The 18,666-nt window shown below is 43.9% G+C and overlaps 1 protein-coding gene across 2 annotated transcripts in view; it reads left to right on the top strand.

The window, feature by feature from the left end:
* The first annotated feature begins 30 nt into the window (after positions 1–30).
* KIAA0319L (KIAA0319 like) overlaps positions 31–18,666 on the top strand; it is a 91,019-nt gene continuing 72,383 nt past the window's right edge. Inside the window, exons 1-2 of one of the 2 annotated variants that reach the window (XM_041738048.1) lie at positions 31–163; positions 3,054–3,223. In XM_041738048.1, the coding sequence (XP_041593982.1) occupies positions 3,082–3,223 (142 nt within the window). In that variant the 5' untranslated portion in view covers positions 31–163; positions 3,054–3,081. Of the gene's footprint in view, positions 164–3,053; positions 3,224–4,462; positions 4,591–18,666 lie in introns of those variants that run through there. The other variant, XM_041738049.1, reaches the window with a different exon arrangement.

The following is an 18,666-nucleotide window of genomic DNA, read 5'->3' as shown; positions in this document are numbered from 1 at the left end:
GGCTGAGCGACGGGGAGCTGTCCGGGTGGGGAGCGCGCGCTGCCTTCTTCCTCCTCCCCCTCCTCGGGGTGAGGGGAGCGCAGGCTGGGGCCCCGACCCCATGGACCGGGAGGAGGCGGAGGCCGCCGAGAGCCGGGGCCGCGCTGTGCAGCCCTGAGCCCCGGTAGGTGGCCGGGGGCGGCTGGCGGCCGGGCCGGGGACCCCCGAGCGCGGGGGCGGGGGCGGGCGGGACGGGCTGCTCCGGAGGGTGCGCTGGCCGGGCGCTCTGGGGGCCCGGAGGTGGCGCTCCCGGCCCGGCGCGGGTCAGCCCGCCGCTCCTGGTTCCTTGCAGGTGCGGAGCTCGGGTCCCGGCCGGGGGGCCCGGGGCCTGGTCGTGCAGCATCTTCATCCCTAGACACGGCCCGGGCGATGCTGCCCACTCCGCATCCCGACGTCTGCAGCCGCGCCCCGAGCTGCAGGACCCCGCGTTCCGTCTCCCCTTCAGGATACAAAGTTGCTGCGGAATCAGGGGGCGGGGCCGCGCACGCCCCGGGCTGCGGTGCTGCACCTGCGGGCTGCGGGCCTCGGGGGAGGAGGCCCCGCGGGCGCGAGCACGAAGGGGGCGTGCGGGGCCGGAGACCTCGGGCGACCTCGGGCAGGCGCTTGGTCCCGTCGCCTCCTGCTGCTGGCGCCCCAGCCCACCTCCCCGGTGCAGCCAGTGAGCAGCAGGAGTTGAGTGTCCTTGCGCTTCGCCTCCGTGATGAACAGGCCGGGGAGCTAGGAGCAAATCGGAAAGACGACCTCCCAGAACAGTCTGTTCACTTTCCCAGCTATTTGGAAAACAGTGTCTGCAAATATAAGCAAAGTTATTCATGGCAGTCTGCTCTGTAACTTTCCCAACTATCTTGAGACTTTGTGTGTTTTTTTTTTTTTTCAAAAGAGCTTTATGCTCGATTACTCATACCAGCTGAATAGGCTGTTTCAGACTTTGTCGTTGCTCAAACATATCTTATCGCTGTGTACATAAGTGGAGTTCCACGTATGTAGCTGACAGACTGAACTATGATACATCCCCTCCCCTCCCCTCCATCAACCTGAAGCATTAAGTAAACATTACCCCCCTGCTCTGCCGGAACAGCTGTTGCAACCAGAGAGTGGTTTTATTTCGGGTGTGCTTGTAACGCCCTAAATGCCAGAACCATTGCAAGCTTTTCTAGATTTTTCGATTGTCAAGTATCGTGGGGGTGGCGAGGGGGTGTGTGTTCTCTTCTCCCCCCCCCCCCCCCCGTGTTTCTATCCTTTGATTCTATAACAAACCATTTGGATCTTGTTGACTCTTGTTGTTCCAGCCTCCGGTCAGCAAGGCTTTGACGACCCTAGCAGTGATTCGTGCATTTAGGCAATTGTAGATTTATTTAAGAGGCGCGGCTGGTTGGGAGTTCACATGAAAAGAGCTCTCTCCGCCTCTCTCTGAAGCACAGCTCCGGCTCGTAGGACCTTGCACTTCTAATCAGCTTGCTAATTCAGTGGTGTTTATTAACTCCCATCTTCAAAAACCTATTCATTTCTTTTATGCTTCTGTCGCCCACCTGTCAGGCTATTGATGACAGGTGTTGAGTCACTTTGAGTTTAAAATCCTTTTGTGGTAGGCAGAAATGTGTTGGGTAAGATCCGTACACACACACACACGCACATGCATACTCACTGTTCCATCTTGGGAGGCTAGAGAAGTTGCTGGATATACTTTCTAACTTAGGCTCCATTTCATAATCCCTTGAGCATGTCCCTGGCCCACACATCTTTCAGCTTCCTGCTCCCTAACATACAACTTCAAAACTACTAGAAATCAGAATGGATGGGAATGAATGACAAAGAAGTCCTTCAACGCTTGAGGCTCGGTCAAAGCCTTTTCTTGGGGGGGCTGTACCTCAGTTTTGCAGCTATGTGTGTGTGCACGTGTCTATTTCCTGGTATTAGTCAATATTGATATCCGGCCCATGTGATGCCAATCTCCCTGTATGTTGGCTTTGGTTGGGGGTTGGGGTCATTTGCCACATGTGGGTGACATGTACGCAGGACAGAAGAATTTGAATTGCTTCTTCAGAACTCAACCAACTCTCATGATATTGCCAAGATTTATATAATAATTTGTACCATGTAGGGAAGTTGTATAAGACAGACGAAACAGGGCAGCCCAGTGGCTCAGCAGTTTAGCGCGGCCTTTGGCCCAGGGCATGATCCTGAAGTCCTGGGATCGAGTCCCATGTCAAGGCTCCCTGCGTGGAGCCTGCTTCTCCCTCTGCCTGTGTCTCTGCCTCTCTCTCTCTCTCTGTCTCATGAATAAATACGTTAAAAAAAAAGAGACGAAACAGATGAGAATCATTTTTTCCCTGTAAGGGACCTAATTATCCACCTCCTAGATTCCAGAGTAGCCAGCACAATGTCGAGCATGTGATAAGGGCCGCACAAATATTTGTTGAGTGTACCTATGAATTCAAGTCAGGAGTTGCAAATGATTCTAGGGATCAGGTAGGTGATTGAAGTGTAACTAGGACAGATTTTTAAGATCATAGCAGTGGGGCGGCAGTAAGCTGGAGAGTGCGTGTGTTCCCTAAAGACAGTCATGAAAATATTTTTAAAGCACAGTTAGATAAAACTCCTGGGTCACCCATACCTCTGATAGTCCACACTCTTCACAGGTAAAAAGGTGTCTTTGGTCAAAGTCACAAAGCTGTTAGTAGCAGCCTCGGGGCTGAAACTCAGACCTTATCTTCAGGCTGGTGCTCCTTCCATGCATCCACACAGGTGTCCTACTGTTAGCTTAGAAAATAATAGGACGTAAAATGTTTCAGTTTCACGATGGATTTATTTCATATCCCTTACTCTATTTTTATCCTGATAATTATAGGCTTCGTCAAGGCTCAGGTTTAAAATTTACGGGCAGGTATGAGCAGTGAGAGACAAACTTGAAATTTCTCTTCCCCCTAATCTGTCACATTCTCCAGCTCTCTGCATTTCGAGGAATCAATTGTTAATTAATTGGCATATCATTTTTTCTCTTTCTGTCTTTGTAGTGAACTGGTTCCGCCTTTCTGGAAGGCCATGGAGAAGAGGCTGGGAGTCAAGCCAAGCCCTGCTTCCTGGATTTTATTGGGATTTTGTTGGCAGATATCCGTGAAATGGTTGAGAAGCCTGTACCTATTTTATACTTGCTTCTGCTTCAGCGCTCTATGGTTGTCAACAGGTACCGTTTTCTTTATAGATTTAAGACATAAAGGACACTCTGAGTCTTTCAGTTCATAGTAAAAACTAGTAGGAGGCAGAAAAGTAACCTGCTACTTGCCAGAAAGGGTCATCCTTTTGGTGGAATCTTAGTTTGTTGTGTTTATTTGTTTTGGAAACAGTTAAAATAAAGGGGAATCGGCATGATCATGTCAGATTTGGTGAAGATGTAATGAAAAGAAAGACATTTGAAAGTTGGAAAGACCTGGGTCCTGGCCCTAGATTTTTCTACACAACAACTATGAAACCTTGAGCAAGTTACCTATTGTCTGTAAAGAAGGCTAAGACTTAACTTGTAGCTCCATATGAGAAACACTGTAATTAAAGCATGTAATACAGCACTGTGAACATGGATGCTTAGTAAATGATACTTCTTTTCCTTTCCTTTTTTTTTTCCCCCCTTTCTTTTCCTAAAGGAACCTTCACTTATAGGAAGAATGTGTTCCTTGCTTTTTCTATAGAAAGGGGTTATGCTGATAGATTTCATAAAGTATGCTTTCCTCCTAGAGGTTATTACTTCACCAGGCTAGAACCTCTTGCCAGGAAAGAGTGTGAAGAAGGTTGAATTTCCAAGAATCTTATTTGTTCCCGTCATTTTTTTTTCTTGCAGTTCTTTGGTTGACATTGTTCTTTTTGGAATATGGAATGTGAGAGAACTGCAGTTTCAGAAAGACTTTTCAGTGTGCTACCAGTTTGGGCAGTGACAAAAGCCTTGTGTCGTAGAGTCCACTGCCTGTGACAACTCATCAGCTTTTTGCTCCTATAATTCCAAAGATTTCTGCTGCTTTCCTAAAGGGATCAATGGTCATGATCTAGAGAATCAAGTAATTACTGTATTTAGCAATTGCAGTTGTGTCAGCTTTGGGGTTTTCGTTGTCTTGCCATAGTGGCTGATGATTGCATAATTATAGCAGTGGAAATTGGAGTTGACAGAAAGCTGACCTAAATGTTTTTGTACCCAGATGATGCTTTGTTGGGACAGCTAACTATTTCCGGCCAACATCTTATGTAAGATCATTTGAGTTAAATAAGTAACTGATTTAGCATCATCAGAGTAGGAAAACTGCATTTTTTTGAAGAGTGCCTGCCAAATACCAGGCCCTTGGTTACAAACATTACATATCTTATCTTGCTTAATCCCCATGATAATCCTTAAACGGATAGTTTTAGTTTCATTTTATACATAAAGAAATTGAGGCCCAGAAAGGGAAGGTCGACTTGATGAGGATCACACAGCAAGAACACGACAGGGTCAGGAGTCTAAACCCAGGTCTGTTCACTCAAGAGCCTCTGCTCTTTTTCTTCTGATACTCTGCCTTCTGGCCACAGGTAATCTTTTGGAGGATCAAAGATGGTTTTTTTGTTTGTTTGTTTTTATTGAAGTTCGATTTGCCGACATATAGTAAGATGGTTTTGTATGCCGTATCACAATGAGCAGCTTGTTATTTGAGGAATTCTGCGTATGGAGGAGGGAGAAGGGTTTCTGAGTGTTTCTGTATTTGGAGTCTAGCACTTGGTTAAGCAGAGTACTGTGGGCTTACGGGGCTAGTCTTGAGTATCACCTCAGCTGGGTGCTTCAAAACAACAGTGAGCAGATTGGGTATAGAGGTGCAAAAGTGGTATTGTTGGGAGTGGTTCAGGTGGGGATTAGATTGTACCAGTCTCTTTTTTTAGGGAACTTTGGAGCATTTACCATGTGTTCAGACTCAGAGAACATGAAGGTAGTGCATGACAGATATGTTACATATTTCAATTTATCAGAGCTTCTCCACATCAACTTCTTAAAAAACATTTATCTTAATAGAAAAAAATGAATAAATGACATACACAGAAAGAAAATAAGATCTATACAGAGAGTACCATAAATAAGAAATTAAGATGATATATAAGCATTTAAAAACGTACATTGTCATTACTCACCAAAGAACTGCAGATTCAATTTTTTTTTTAATTGAGGAACCTCTGTGTCCAATGTGGGGCTCAAACCCCAAGATCAAGAGTTGCATTGCTCCACTGACTGAGCCAGCCAGGTGCCCCCATATAATCACAGATGAAAATGATGTATCTTTTTTTAGCTTATCATATTGACGAAGATCAAAATAAATATATTTAGCGCTGCCTAGGGGTGGTATGGTTGCCCTCATACTGTGCTGGGAAGTTTGAACAGAGAACTTTTGACATAAATATCAAGATCCTTTAGAAGTTAGTATCTTTTTTTTTTTTTTTTAAGAGGTTAGTATCTTTTGACCTGCTAATTCCCCCTTTAGGAATTTATCTCAAGGATATATTTAGATGGTTGTAAATGAGAACATTCATCAACATTCATTTATTCCACATTCCAAAACATTGCTACAACCTGCCCAACAATAGGAGCAAGGTGAGATTATGGCATGTCCACATGTGGAATATTATCCAGCGTCAAAATTCGGTTTAGAAAAATAAGCACATGGGAAATACTCCTGGTGTCCAGTGATAAAAGCAAGATATACAACTGGGTATTCACGATGATGCTAATTTTGTCAAAAGAGAAAAATCCTTTTATGATAGAAAGTTTGAAACAGGGCAGCCTCGGTGGCTCGGCGGTTTAGCGCCGCCTTCAGTCCAGGATGTGAATTTGGAGACCCGGGATTGAGTCCCGTGTCGGGCTCCTTGTGTGGAGCCTGCTTCTCCCTCTGCCTCTCTCTCTCTCTATGTCTCTCATGAATAAATAAATAAAATATTAAAAAAAAAGAAAGTCTGAAACAAGATACATAATTAAATGTTTACTCAGTTTTTTGAGTAGTCTCTGTACAGTTTTTGTGTTTTCCAGATCTTTTTTTTCAATGTACAACTTTTTTTTTTTTTTGATAAGGGAGGAAAAAAGCCACCTGAAACAACAACAACAAAATAATAGCAGGAAAAATCTGGTGTTGGCAGCCTGAGTCGGTATTTACCTACCTATGAGTTTGTTCAGTTTTTATCAGCGCTCTTACTTTTTCTATGATAAAACACATTCTTAATTGTTTGCTGTTGTCATTAGCTTACAGATTAGATGGATTATTCCTGAAAAACCAAAATAAGGCAGCTCTCCTTTTCTCCTCATTCCTGTTTACCAGTTGGCAGTTTCCTCCCATCTCTCACAGACCCCTAGACACCCACTGATTTATGTATAGTGGGCTTCTTTTTTATTTCAACTTTGGAGTTCAGCATTGAAGCCCACTGCTAGAAAGCGGTGATTATAGTGTGTCTGACAAAAGATGCTCTGTGTTTTCCTTATGGGCTGTTGAATCACTGTTTTTCTGTTTAATGTTTTGTTAAATGGCTTAAAAATAGCATTTCGGACTTGGAGATTATCAGTATCTGCAGACAAAAGTGAGGTGACGCCGAGAGTTTGAAAGTTCCTGCAATAGAGATCAGTTTCTCAAGGGGAGAAGTTTTGCCTGTTTTACTTACACTAGGTATTCTCAGCAAGTACTGAGTGCTTGGCATATAGCAGGTGCACCATAAAAATATTTGTTGACTGAATAAATCAATACATTAGAAACAAGGGAATTGTCTTTTGAGAATTAAACTTTAAAATTAACAATCTATCAGTTGAGAGTTAAAGCTTAAAACACTCAGTGCCTTAAGGAGACCAATGCCTTTGAGAGACAAGATGTGATTAAAATATTCACAAAGGGCAGTCCAGGTGGCTCAGCAGTTTAGCACCTGCCTTTGGCCCAGGGTGTGATCCTGGAGACCCGGGATCGAGTCCCACATTGGGCTCCCTGCGTGGAGCCTCCTTCTCCCTCTGCCTGTGTCTCTGCCTCTTTCTCTCTGTGTCTCTCATGAATAAATAAATAATATCTTAAAAAATATTCACAAAAATGTTAACATAGCTAAAAAAAGAATATGTATATCTGAAGAGTTACACTGTATGTGTGTGGGAGGTGAGGAGGCCTGAGCCAGCACTGGAGACCTAAACCATGGAGAGTCACAGAAGCTCCTGTAGGTCTAAAGCTAACAATTGACTCTGAAAACTTTTACTGACATTCCCTTGCGTCTGGGAAGTAGATCACACAATTAGTTAACAAGGAAGTTCAGAGAAAAAGTACCTAGTTCAGAAGGAGTTTTTGAGGACTTACTGGTCCTGGGTTAGGAAGGAGGATAGTAAAGATCAGAACAGGGGTACCTGGGTGGCTCAGCAGTGGAGTGTCTGCCTTTGGCTCAGGGCGTGACCCCGGGGTCCTGGGATCAAGTTCCGCCTCGGGCTCCTGCTTCTCCCTCTGCCTGTGTCTCTGTCTCTCCTTGTATGTCTCTCATGAATAAATAAATAAAGTCTTAAAAAAAAAAAAAGATCGGAACAGCGCAGTACCACACTGCCCACCCTGGAAGAACGCCCAGTTTCCTGAGGGAGACGGACCTATGAGACCTGTGCCATGGTCGGTGAAGAGACAGGGATGTGGAGCTTTTCTTTGTCCCCCTTCCAGTGCTTTCTAATTATTCTTCCCTCCCTCGTCAGCTTGATCCTTCAGTGTTTTGTTCTTCAGGGTTCTGTTTCTACCCTTTCTTGCCTCACCCTTGCATGCTCCCCCTGGGCAACTGCATTTTTTCTCCATAACTGTAACCCGTGTGCTCCCTACTTCCAAATCCATAGCTGGTCATGTACTCCTTTCCAGAACACACAGCCACCTGTGTGTCTCACATCTCCAACTGGATGTCCCACAGCTACCTCTCACTTAATGCATCAGGATCGAACCCATGGTCCTTGCCCCCTCTTCCTCCTGTACTCCCTAGAGTGCGGAAAAGACCACCTCCACTTGCATTCCGAGGTAGAAATCCCTGAGTCATTCCACACTCCTCTCCTCCACATGCGAGTCACAGTTTGTAGAATCCGGTCTCATGCTTCCATGTGGAGTCTCTGTTCCTCTGCATATGCCCTTACTGTGCTCGCTGAGGGATTCTGATGCAGATAAACAAGCTCTTTTTTTTTTTTTTTTAAGATTTTATTTATTTATTCATGAGAGACACAGAGAGAGGCAGAGACACGGGCAGAGGGAGAAGTAGGCTCCATGCAGGGAGCCCGATGCGGGACTCGATCCCAGGACCCCGGGATCACGACCAGAGCCAAAGGCAGATGCCCAACCACTGAGCCACCCGGGGGCCCCCCTAAGCTCCCCTCTGATATGGTCCCTGAGGCCCCTGGTTTGAACTTACTCTTCAGTGTTGTCATAGTGTCTGTACACTCCTGTATCACACCATGCTGTCCTGTGTGGTTTGGGGCTGTGCGAAGAGAGGTTCAGAGTAGCTCTTGCTCTAAAGTGTGGTCCTTGGTCCTAAGATGAGGCCTTGCTGGTGTCCGCGGGTCTGTGGTGTTCATGTGATTTCTTCGCCCTGGCCAAGTCAGATCCCAGAGTGCTCTGGTTCCTGCCCCCCAGCCCTGCTCCACCTCTAGTGATGCTGTTTCCCGCTCAGCCATGTAGTGTTTGCTACCTAATAAACCTCAGGTCTTGCCCTGTGCCTCTACATCCCAGCCCTCAGCCTGGTCAGGGACCCTCCCAAAGGACTTCTGGGGCTCCCTCTTCTCACAGCTCCTCCCTACTCCCCTCGTAGCCAAATGCAGATCTCGACCTGCTGGGCTCAGGGAGACCCTGGCGTCCTGTTTGGGCTCCAGGTGCTGTGGTTGGGAAGTTGTCCCTTGCAGAGAACTGGGTGATTGTAGGGCTCACTTCAAGGTTCCCCTCTCTGGGGGATTGCAGCCTCGTACTGCCTGTTTGTTGTCTCCTGCCTGAAAAACAGTTGTCTCATATATTATTTTGTCCAGTTTTATAGTTATTTGCGGTAGGTGGTGAGTCTGGTACCAGGTATGCCAAGCAGTAATCTCGGTTCTAAGTCAGTAACGTCAGTAATCCTAGCCAACGTGGCTGCGAGCAGATGGCTACTGTGATTACTCACTTGTGTGTCTGCTCCACGACACTGTCTTAATCATAGTTACACACATGGCATTTAGCACATAGTAGGTGGCAATAAAGGTTTGTTGGGTGAACCTAAAGATAATGCTAGAAATAGCACCATGCGGGAATATATGTGTTGAGGAGAACTGTTCTTCCCTACTGTGTTTTTCGGTCTTGGCTCATTTAATGGGCACTTGACTTCCCTCTTCTCACAGCTCCTCTCTCTCCAGTGTCTCCCTAATCCCAAATACTGGAGGGAACAATATTTGGAAGGTAATCTTTGCTCTTTTTTTTCCTGCCTTTTCTCTGGGTCTCCCTGAATGAAAGAGTGGTTTTTTTTTTTTTTTTTTTTTTTAAAGATTGATTGATTGATTGATGCTAGACAGAGAGAGAGAGAGGCAGAGACACAGGAGGAGGGAGAAGCAGGCTCCATGCCAGGAGCCCGACGCGGGACTCGTTCCCAGGACTCCAGGATCGTGCCCCGGGACCAAAGGCAGGCGCTAAACCACTGAGCCACCCAGGGATCCCCAAAATAGTGTTTTTTTGTTTTGTTTTGTTTTTCTGACTGGTGAGGTTGGAAAAGAATCCTGTTGTATGGAATGGCCGGTCTTCAGGATTGGCAGTGTCCCCTCCCCGCCATGCTCTAGCTGGTCTGCCCATGCCAGCACAGCCTGCATGTGTCCAGCTGCCTCGGGTTGATTAAGTACTAGAAAGCCCATTTGCGACTGTACATCTAAGCTATGTTCTCCAGTCACCTTATCACTTATTATAAAGATGATACATTTTTTTTTCTTAACACGCATGTGAGCAAGAGTGTCAGGGGGAGGAGCAGAGGGAGAAGAGACTCTTAAGCAGAACGTGTGCTGGGGATGGAGCCCGATGCCGGGCTCAGTCCTACCACCCTGAGATCATGACCTGAGCCAAACCGAGTCAGATACTTAACTGACTGTGGCACCTGGGAGCCCCTATAAAGATGGTATCTTGATTCCCATTTACCTCTGCCATATTTTTTTATTTTTTATTTTTTAAGTAATCTCTACACCCAACATGGGACTTGAACTCACAACTTTGAGATTAAGAGTTGCATGCTCAACTGAGGCAGCCAGGCACCCCTGCCATATTTTATTTTTTAATTAGTCCCGTACTCTGGGTTCCCAACTCCCTATAGAGACTGCAGATGGAACAAAGGCAGCTCCTGCCTTAGCAAGAAGCCTTTCCCCACTAGTTACCATTCCCTCTTTGTCCTCATAACTGCCTACATTTGTCCCTGGCAGACAGAAGGCACCTGAGCTCACTTTCCTCCTTTGCCTCTACCCTTTGGTTGTACTTTGAGGGCTATCGTACTGGACAGACCAAGTGGCATCTTTTACTTTTAAGAGAGTAATATATTTTGACCATGCATTGGTCTTATCTTTAGGAGAAAAGCATTTCCAGAAGACTTTTTAGGTGGCATTATATCTCTGCTCTTTTTGTATCTGCTGGGCACTTAATTTAAGGTGGATGACTAATGGAACATATCTCATAGCAATGAGCCTTCAGCAGGAACTTCTGCCAGACTGTCCTATATTCTTAACTACATTGCAGTACAGGAAGGTGATAAATTATTAATCCTAAATCTGTCTCTTCAGATTGTAGGATGATGACTTGAGTACGTGGCAGCTGGGGGAAGGTAGAGTTTTCTGGTTGTTAACACAAACCATGTAAGCTTTTTGATTCTAAAATTCAGCTAGCATTGAGCAACTCTTTGGGATCTTGTTATATCACAATTTAATTGACCTAAGACCAGTGAAAATCCTTTAAAATTAGCCTCTCTCCCAATGAAATGAAGCAATTGTGTCTTGCTTAAACATTCTTCAGTAAAAGATAATCATCTTAAGTCTTGCTCTGTATCTTGGAGTATAATTCCAGTGGGTTCTTTTTGTCCTTCAGAAACATAATGCAGGGGCCCCTGCGTGGCTCAGCGCTTGAGCATCTGCATTCAACTTAAGGCGTGATCCTGGGCTCAAGGGATCGGGTTCCACATCGGGTTCCCCGCAGGGAGTCTGCTTCTCCCTCTGCCTGTGTCTCTGCCTCTCTCTCTGTCTCTCATGAATAAATACAGTATTTTTTTAGAAAAAGAAACATAATGCAAACACAAATATATTTCCTAACCTGTGTGACGAAGTGAAGAGGAATAAGAAAATGGCATAATTGGGCAGTAAATCCAATGTGATTTAAAAGCTGTCTGAAATGGACTTGCCTCAGGAATGCCTCAAGGGAGAGAATGACAAAAGTGGAGGAATTTATAAAAACAAAATAACAATTGCAGTGCCAAAGCAAGCCTTTTTGCTTATTTTGGAGATTGCAGAAAAATCTTACTAATTGGAACAGCTTCTAGTTCATGGTATTGTGTGGAATTGGTAGGAACATGATCAAGAACTGTGTGTGATTAGCGTTTGGACATCTCAGATAAGTAGTATTGAAAAGTTTGGGTCAGGGCAGCCCTGGTGGCACAGCGGTTTGGCGCCGCCTGCAGCCTGGGTTGTGATCCTGGTGACCCGGGATCAAGTCCCGCATTGGGCTCCCTGCATGGAGCCTGCTTCTCCCTCTGCCTGTGTCTCTGCCTCTCTCTCTGGTTGTCTATGAATAAATAAATAAAATCTTTAAAAAAAAAAAAAAAAAGAAAAGTTTGGGTCAAATGCATAGCTCTTGGTTTGAGAGCCTGCCTTTTCAACTCTTGTTTCTTATCCTTCATCCAAGACCTTCCTTTTTTTTTTTTTAATTGGAGTTCCATTTGCCAACATATCATATATCACCCAGTGCTCATCCCGTCAAGTGCCCCCATCAGTGCCTGTCACCCAGTCACCCCAAGAGCTTCCTTAAGAAAAGTCAGCCTCTGTTAATTAGGATCCTTGAACCACTTTTGATTTCAGACAGTAATGGGTAAGTTTTAGGAAGAAGTTGCAAGAATGGGTCTTTTTTTTTTTTTTTTTTAAAGATTTTATTTATTCATGAGAGACAGAGAGAGGCAGAGACACACAGGCAGAGGGAGAAGCAGGCTCCATGCAGGGAGCCTGATGCGGGACTCGGTCCCGGGATCACACCCTGGGCTGAAGGCAGATGCTCAACCACTGAGCTATCCAGGGGTCCCAGTAATGGGACATCAGTTCATCTGTTCATCAGTTGAGTCCTGGTTCTCTTATATTCTAAGTGGTGTTACTGAAATCCACCTTTCATCAGATTTTTCATCTATAAAGTGAGAATGACAGCACCTCTCAAGGGATTGTTGTAAGGATTAAGTAAAATGTTCATGGAAATACTTAGCGTACTCCCAGTTGCATAAATAACAGTTCAGCAAATGTTAACTCTAGTGCTTATAAAATGATAATGTAAAATCTTATTCGATTAAACTCTTGTCTAACCCCAGGGTGACTCTGGGCAGCAGGTTTTAGGTCTCTGCTAGCTTCTTAAGTCTCCACCCAGTGGATCTCAGTTCCCATATTTTTTAGAAGTAGAAGGCAGGCAGGCATTTGGCCTTTCTGCATTTTCAGGACAAGGAAACCTCCATTCATATGGCTTTATAGGCTTGAGGTTGGTTGAAGCTGTGCCGTGACAGGATGAGCTATATTGTGTGTTTTCTCTACTAACAACCTGCCACTAAGGAACATAGCTGATTGCATGTTTCCTCTTTTAGCTGGGGATACTTTTCCTTTGGAAGAGGACTCTGTTCTGCTGACTGATACCACCCGGCCCTCAATCTTGATTTACTTTCCCCAAAACTCACTTGGCAAAGCCTCATGCTAGGGCTTGGTTATTGTTTTGATTGACTGGGGTTGAATCAATAGCACTTTCGGATTTTGGATTTTGTGTCAGAAGTAGCTTGCCCAAGTTGTTAGTCCCTTTCTTCAAAACATATTTATTGGGTACTTAAAATCATAGGCATTAGAAATGCAATGAGGAGTAAGACAGACATGGTCTCTGCGCTCCTGGAGCTTGCAATGTGTTGATTCCTTTGCCGTTCCTAGGGCACAGAAAATCTCTGAAAGGGATGATGTTACTAATATCAAGATTCCCTTCAAAGAGGCTGACGCCTCCCTAGGGTCACAGGATAATTCTACAACAGTAAAGACCAGTCTTCCTTGCAAAATCCTAGAAATATAAGGCGACTAGGCAATTTGATGTCTGGCCTCAGTGGAGGAACCATTTGCTAAGAATTGTGTAGGTGAAGCCCCTGTCTACGATACAGTAGGTTTCCAACTTCCCTTTCAATCCAGCTTACTCTCTCCACTATTTAATAACCCATGCCCCCAAGTAAGCCATGAGGGTGGTTATCTGGGGATTTGGGAAAGTGTGATGGCTGCAGCCTTTGCCCCTGCCTTGGAGATGTTTGTCCTTTGGTGACTTCGTCAGTATTACATATGCCCAGCCAGTCCAACCCTCTTCTGCATCAGTGCTCTCCTGCCTTTTTGGCATCAGGTTGGTTACTCAGGGCCTCTGGTGGATGGTTCCAGTGCTCAGCATCAGGCAAGCGCTGAGTTCTCTAAATTCTGACCTTCTCTGGCTGATCACAAAAGGAAACTGTAAAATATCCTAAGATAAGCAGGAGTTAAGGATGTCCCTGAATGGTGCATTAACCATCCTACAGGCACTGTTCTAGGAGAAATGGGAGCATAGAGGAATGCTGGCCAGGGCCTAACTGAAACGCCACCGACTGCAGGCTGCTGCTGCCTAACCGTGAGTGCCCAGTGTAGCTCATCCTGGTTCTCCTTCCCAAACACTCCCAATGAATGATAGGATTTTTAGGAATGCTGTCTTTCTTCCAACTGGCTTAACATTATGCTTTGATTCTAATCCAGCAGCACATTTACGTTTGAAGTAAATGTGTGCTCACGGATTCTCTCACTTTTAGGTAATAAGGAGAATGACTAGTATGATCAGACCTGGAAGATGGGGAGTTTATGTTGATTTGGTTTTACTTTACTACTCTAATTTCAGATTCAGGCTTAAAAGAAATGGCTCCCGTGCACGGGGTGTGTGTGTGTGCAAATACAGGTCCGTGTTTATTGTCCTTAACTGGGGGCAACCTGAGTCAGCTGGAGGCTTATGGAAGTGGGCCAGGTAAAACGAGTGAGCCTTAATCAGAATAAATGAAGAGAGAAGCTGAAGAGCCTGATTCCATTTCAGAAAGTTGAGTAATCTGCATCCTGCTGGGGCAGTCTGTGGCTTTTAGCCTGCAGCAAAACAGCCCCAAGTGCGGAAGCAGTGCAGAGCTCTCTTCTACCTGTGTGCTCTACTTCATCAGTCTCTAACTGCTTATTTTCAAAAAATGCTCTCAGCTGTGCTCTCCAGAGTATGCTTATTAGAAGCCGCACCCTGACATTTCTCACCATGCTCTTTTCAGATAACAGGGTGAATTTTCATGTTACCTCTTCTGTGAAAGGTTAAAAGGAGGGCTTGGCGTCTAAGCTCAGGTAAGCAGACCCTGAGCAGGGTTATTTGCCCAGGATGGTCAAGGCAGAAGCTGAAGTTGTCTGGCCTTTCCACGGAGACTTTCACTGACAAACATACCCTCCTTTCCTTTCCACGCTGTTTTGATTGAGCTGTTTCGCCTCCACTCTTTCATATTTCACGTGGGGGTTGCTGCCTTGGCAGCATGGCTGCTTCTGTCAGTGGGGAGGAAGAGGTAAAGAGCGAAGGCCCTGTTGATGATGTGTTTTCAAAGGTTTTCCTTTGTGCCTATGAGGAGTGTGTGTGTGTGTGTGTGTGTGTGTGTGTATGTGTGTGTGTGTGCACGTGCGAAAGAGAGACAGGCACAGACACACACATTTGGAGATCCTTATTGCCCTGCCCAGGACTAATGTCACTTTTGAAGCAGCAGAGTAACATTGCTATTTTACAGATGATAAGGAAAGGCCAGTCTCTCTGTGGCTAGAGGGAGTCTATACTGGATAATTTGGTAGTGAGATGTATGGACCATTTTGCCCCAACTTTTATTTGTCAGTAGAATGTATATTATTACAAAGAATTGAAAATGGAGATATAAGAGAAAGATACTTGTAAGTACATGTCCTCAAAATGAAATCTATTAAAAGCCACATAACTACAGTAAATAAACCGAACAGGACAAATTATCTGAATGCTGGTGCTGCATTATGTCGATGATTTTACCTAGATTACGCTTTCCTAATATTTGTGATCCCTAGTTCTTTGTATGCCTTGTCTTATATTCAGTGCCTCAAATGCAGTGCTTACTGTGCTCTTAATACCTTCTCTAAGATGCTTAATTCAAATCACTTACTGATAATTAATATCTAGGTGTTATGTACATACTGTAGGTACCTACAATTCAGGTCAACAGACACTGTCTCCAGCTAAATAAAACCCAGTTCCTGCCATCAGAGAGTTCACACTATGGAGGCAGAGATAGATATAGAAACATAAAGAAGCATGATAAATTCCAAGATGTGCCATGGGAGCACAAAGAATCGGGCAGGGAAGAACTGAACCCTGTTCTATAACAGGCTGGTGAGACAAAGTGATATTCTAATCCCTTTGTACTTCCTTCTCCTAGATTTATTTGAAGTGGTTTTTAACTTGCAGAGCTCTTTTCACTTCTTTATCTCAGAGGGAGAGGTAGAAAGAGGAGTATGTACAGCTCTGTAAAGTCTAGAGAATAAGAGCCCTGAGAAAATTATTTCTGTACAGATACAGATTGGCTTGGATTTAATTTAAATAAACTGGCTCTCAGAAATTCTAAGAATACTAACTACTCACACAGTTTTGCTTTCATTTACACACAGATGAGAAAGCATCTGTAGCTCTGCATTTTATTTGCTATAAGCAAAAAGTGGTTTAAGATATTTAAGTATTCGAAGCTTGGTTGTATTGAGTCCTCATATGTCCCAGTTCAGCCCACTGCAGGGTGGTTTTTTTTTTTTTTTTTATGACACTTACATAATTCTCCAAAAAGAGATTTTTAATGGATAAATTGACATAAACTTTTCCTCTGTTGGCCATCTCTGCTGAAATAGCACTTCATGGTTTGCTGTTATTTTCTTATTTCCTCCCAAGCTCACTGCCATTTTATTTAATTTACATATCTCTGCCACAGTCCTCCAAATGACCTTCTCTTTAGAAAAAAACCAAATCAGCCAGCAAAAAAAAAATTTTTTTTAAACCTTCCCAAAAAACAAAGCAGTGCTCTGATTCAAGGTTCACTGTGTGGGTTTCCAGAGAAGGTTGGTATGATTGTGATGAATGCAGATAATTTATCAGCCCTTCAGTCAGAGACAGAGTCAACTGCAGGTTCTTAACAATAACATCTACAAGTGGGCCGTATAGGGAATAGCTGGATTCATGACATCATACCTGGGGGCTTTCTCTATAGAAAAACAATTTCTTTTTAGAACTGCTTTTATGTACAGGCTGAAGTTTATCTGTTATTGTTTGATACCTGTGCTTTTTGAAGTACAAAGCCAGAGTTACTTAGAGAGGTGTGGGTTCCTTCATGCTGTGGCTTGGAGGCGTGCTCTTCTTGCTGACAGCATTCTCCAGAGTCTTTTAGTCATAAGGTGGTAGGAGAAAAACCGAAACAGGAGGTTCTGAGTATATTATATGAAGCCATATAACCCCCTAGTTACAGGTTTTTGGGGTTTTTGTTTGTTTTAGTACATGGTTTAATCATTTGTCTCCAGTCCACCTTTAAATATTATAAACTCCTTGATGACTGGATCATTTTTGAGCAGATGACTATATGGCAGGAGAGCTATTTGCAGCTCTACCAGTGTTTTTGATTACTCTCACTTACAGCCTGGTTGTGAAAATGGCTTTGGACTAAACCTTAACAGATAGGTCTTTGGAATTTAATAGCTATGTCCAAGTAATGCAAACTTTTTATTTTTATTTTTTTTTTTTTAATGTCAGGTAGAAGTTAGAGGCATTAGAATTGTGATAGACTGGTTTCCATCTTTCCCACCTGGGTGTCCAAAACTTTGAGTTTTTTCTTTTCCTTCTCATTGTTTCTCGGGAGAAGAAAAATTGAATGGATCTAGTGTCATCCACGATGGATGGCCGTTTGTCTAGGTGGACTGGAAACTTCTTCATTGGCACAGTGTTCAGAAAGTTCTATGGTGAAAGCCTATCCTTCCTTTGAGTGAAATGGATTGGCCTAAAATAGAGAGCTCAGGGAACTGAAATTTGGTTGGTCCTTTCATGAGGAAAGATTGCTTTGTGATTTGAAAGGACTTTTCAGTTTAGGTAGGAAAGGCTCTTCTCCATTTGTTCACGTTAGACTCAACAACCTCTTCTTAACCCATTTGGCTTTTCTTCGGTTTCTCTTTCTGCACATCTCGAACCTCCCATTCAGGGCTCTTTGCAATTTAATTCGGAAAGCTATTTCTCATTTCTTAGTGAACTGGGAACTTTGCTTTTCCTCTCTTATCCCTGCCACCTTTTAGCCAAGGAAATTAATTAACGGTAAGGAGCTGATTCAAATGATGACAACTCAAGTAATTCCATAGTGGAGCTGACATCATTTGCTGGTTTTGCTAGTTTAAAAAGTTGCATAGATTTACTTAAATGTTGGTTAAATGTTCAAAATTAAACAATTCTTTGAATGCCAAGCATTTTACGGGGCCTGCAGATAAATACAAAGATAGAAGATATGACGCCAGCACTTAAATGGGGCAGAGTGTGTGAGGAGGGCAAACAGATATCCAGTGAGAGAAATTCAGTGAAAGAGCATATGCAGAGAGGAGTCTCGGGGTAAAGGTTTCCTCAAGGAAGACTTTTTGAAAGAAGTGGTGCCTGCACTTAAATGAAGTGTAGTTACAATGAAAGTAATGGCAGCTAATATACTCTGGGCCTTAACTACATGCCAGGCAGAGTGTTAAGTACTTTGCATAGCTTATCTTCTTTTATATCTATAATAATCCTCTGAGTTTAGGTACAGTTACCATCATTCCTCTTTCTATTAATGAAGAAACCAAGAAAAATGACCCAAGATGGCACAGCTAGTAAGTTGACTGCATAGAGTTTCAAACCCAGGCAGTCTTATTTCAACCTGTGGGGTGGGGGACAGAAGATATGGTAAGATGGAATAAGGGTATTGATCTTGATATGGGATTTTTCTTTTGGAAACGATGGTTTTTTAGACTCAGTTTTCCAGAAGGTTCTGTACCACCCTTACCTTGGAGACTGGATGTATTTTTTCATTAAACCAAAGTTAAATGAGGGTGGTTTTTCATAGTTGCTTTAACCTGCAAAGTATCAGTTATGCTACCTTAAGCGGGTAGATTAAAAGAACGTCCTCCTCCTCTTTTGCCTTGTAAATATTGCCGCCTTCTGCAGAGACGTTATGGTTTTTCTCTTCACCAATGCGCCACAACCCAGTACTTAAGACTTCTTTAGTGATGATGTTTATGGGAAGGGACTGCTTACTCTTTCAAAGTACTCTCAACCAGAGAAGTGCTACAAGGCTCGGGTTTTGTGCTCGAGTGGTTGAAGCTTGTTTTCC

Source organism: Vulpes lagopus, chromosome 23 (assembly GCF_018345385.1).
Source record: "Vulpes lagopus strain Blue_001 chromosome 23, ASM1834538v1, whole genome shotgun sequence".
NCBI lineage: Eukaryota > Metazoa > Chordata > Mammalia > Carnivora > Canidae > Vulpes > Vulpes lagopus.
This window is presented reverse-complemented; position numbering and strand designations above follow the sequence as displayed.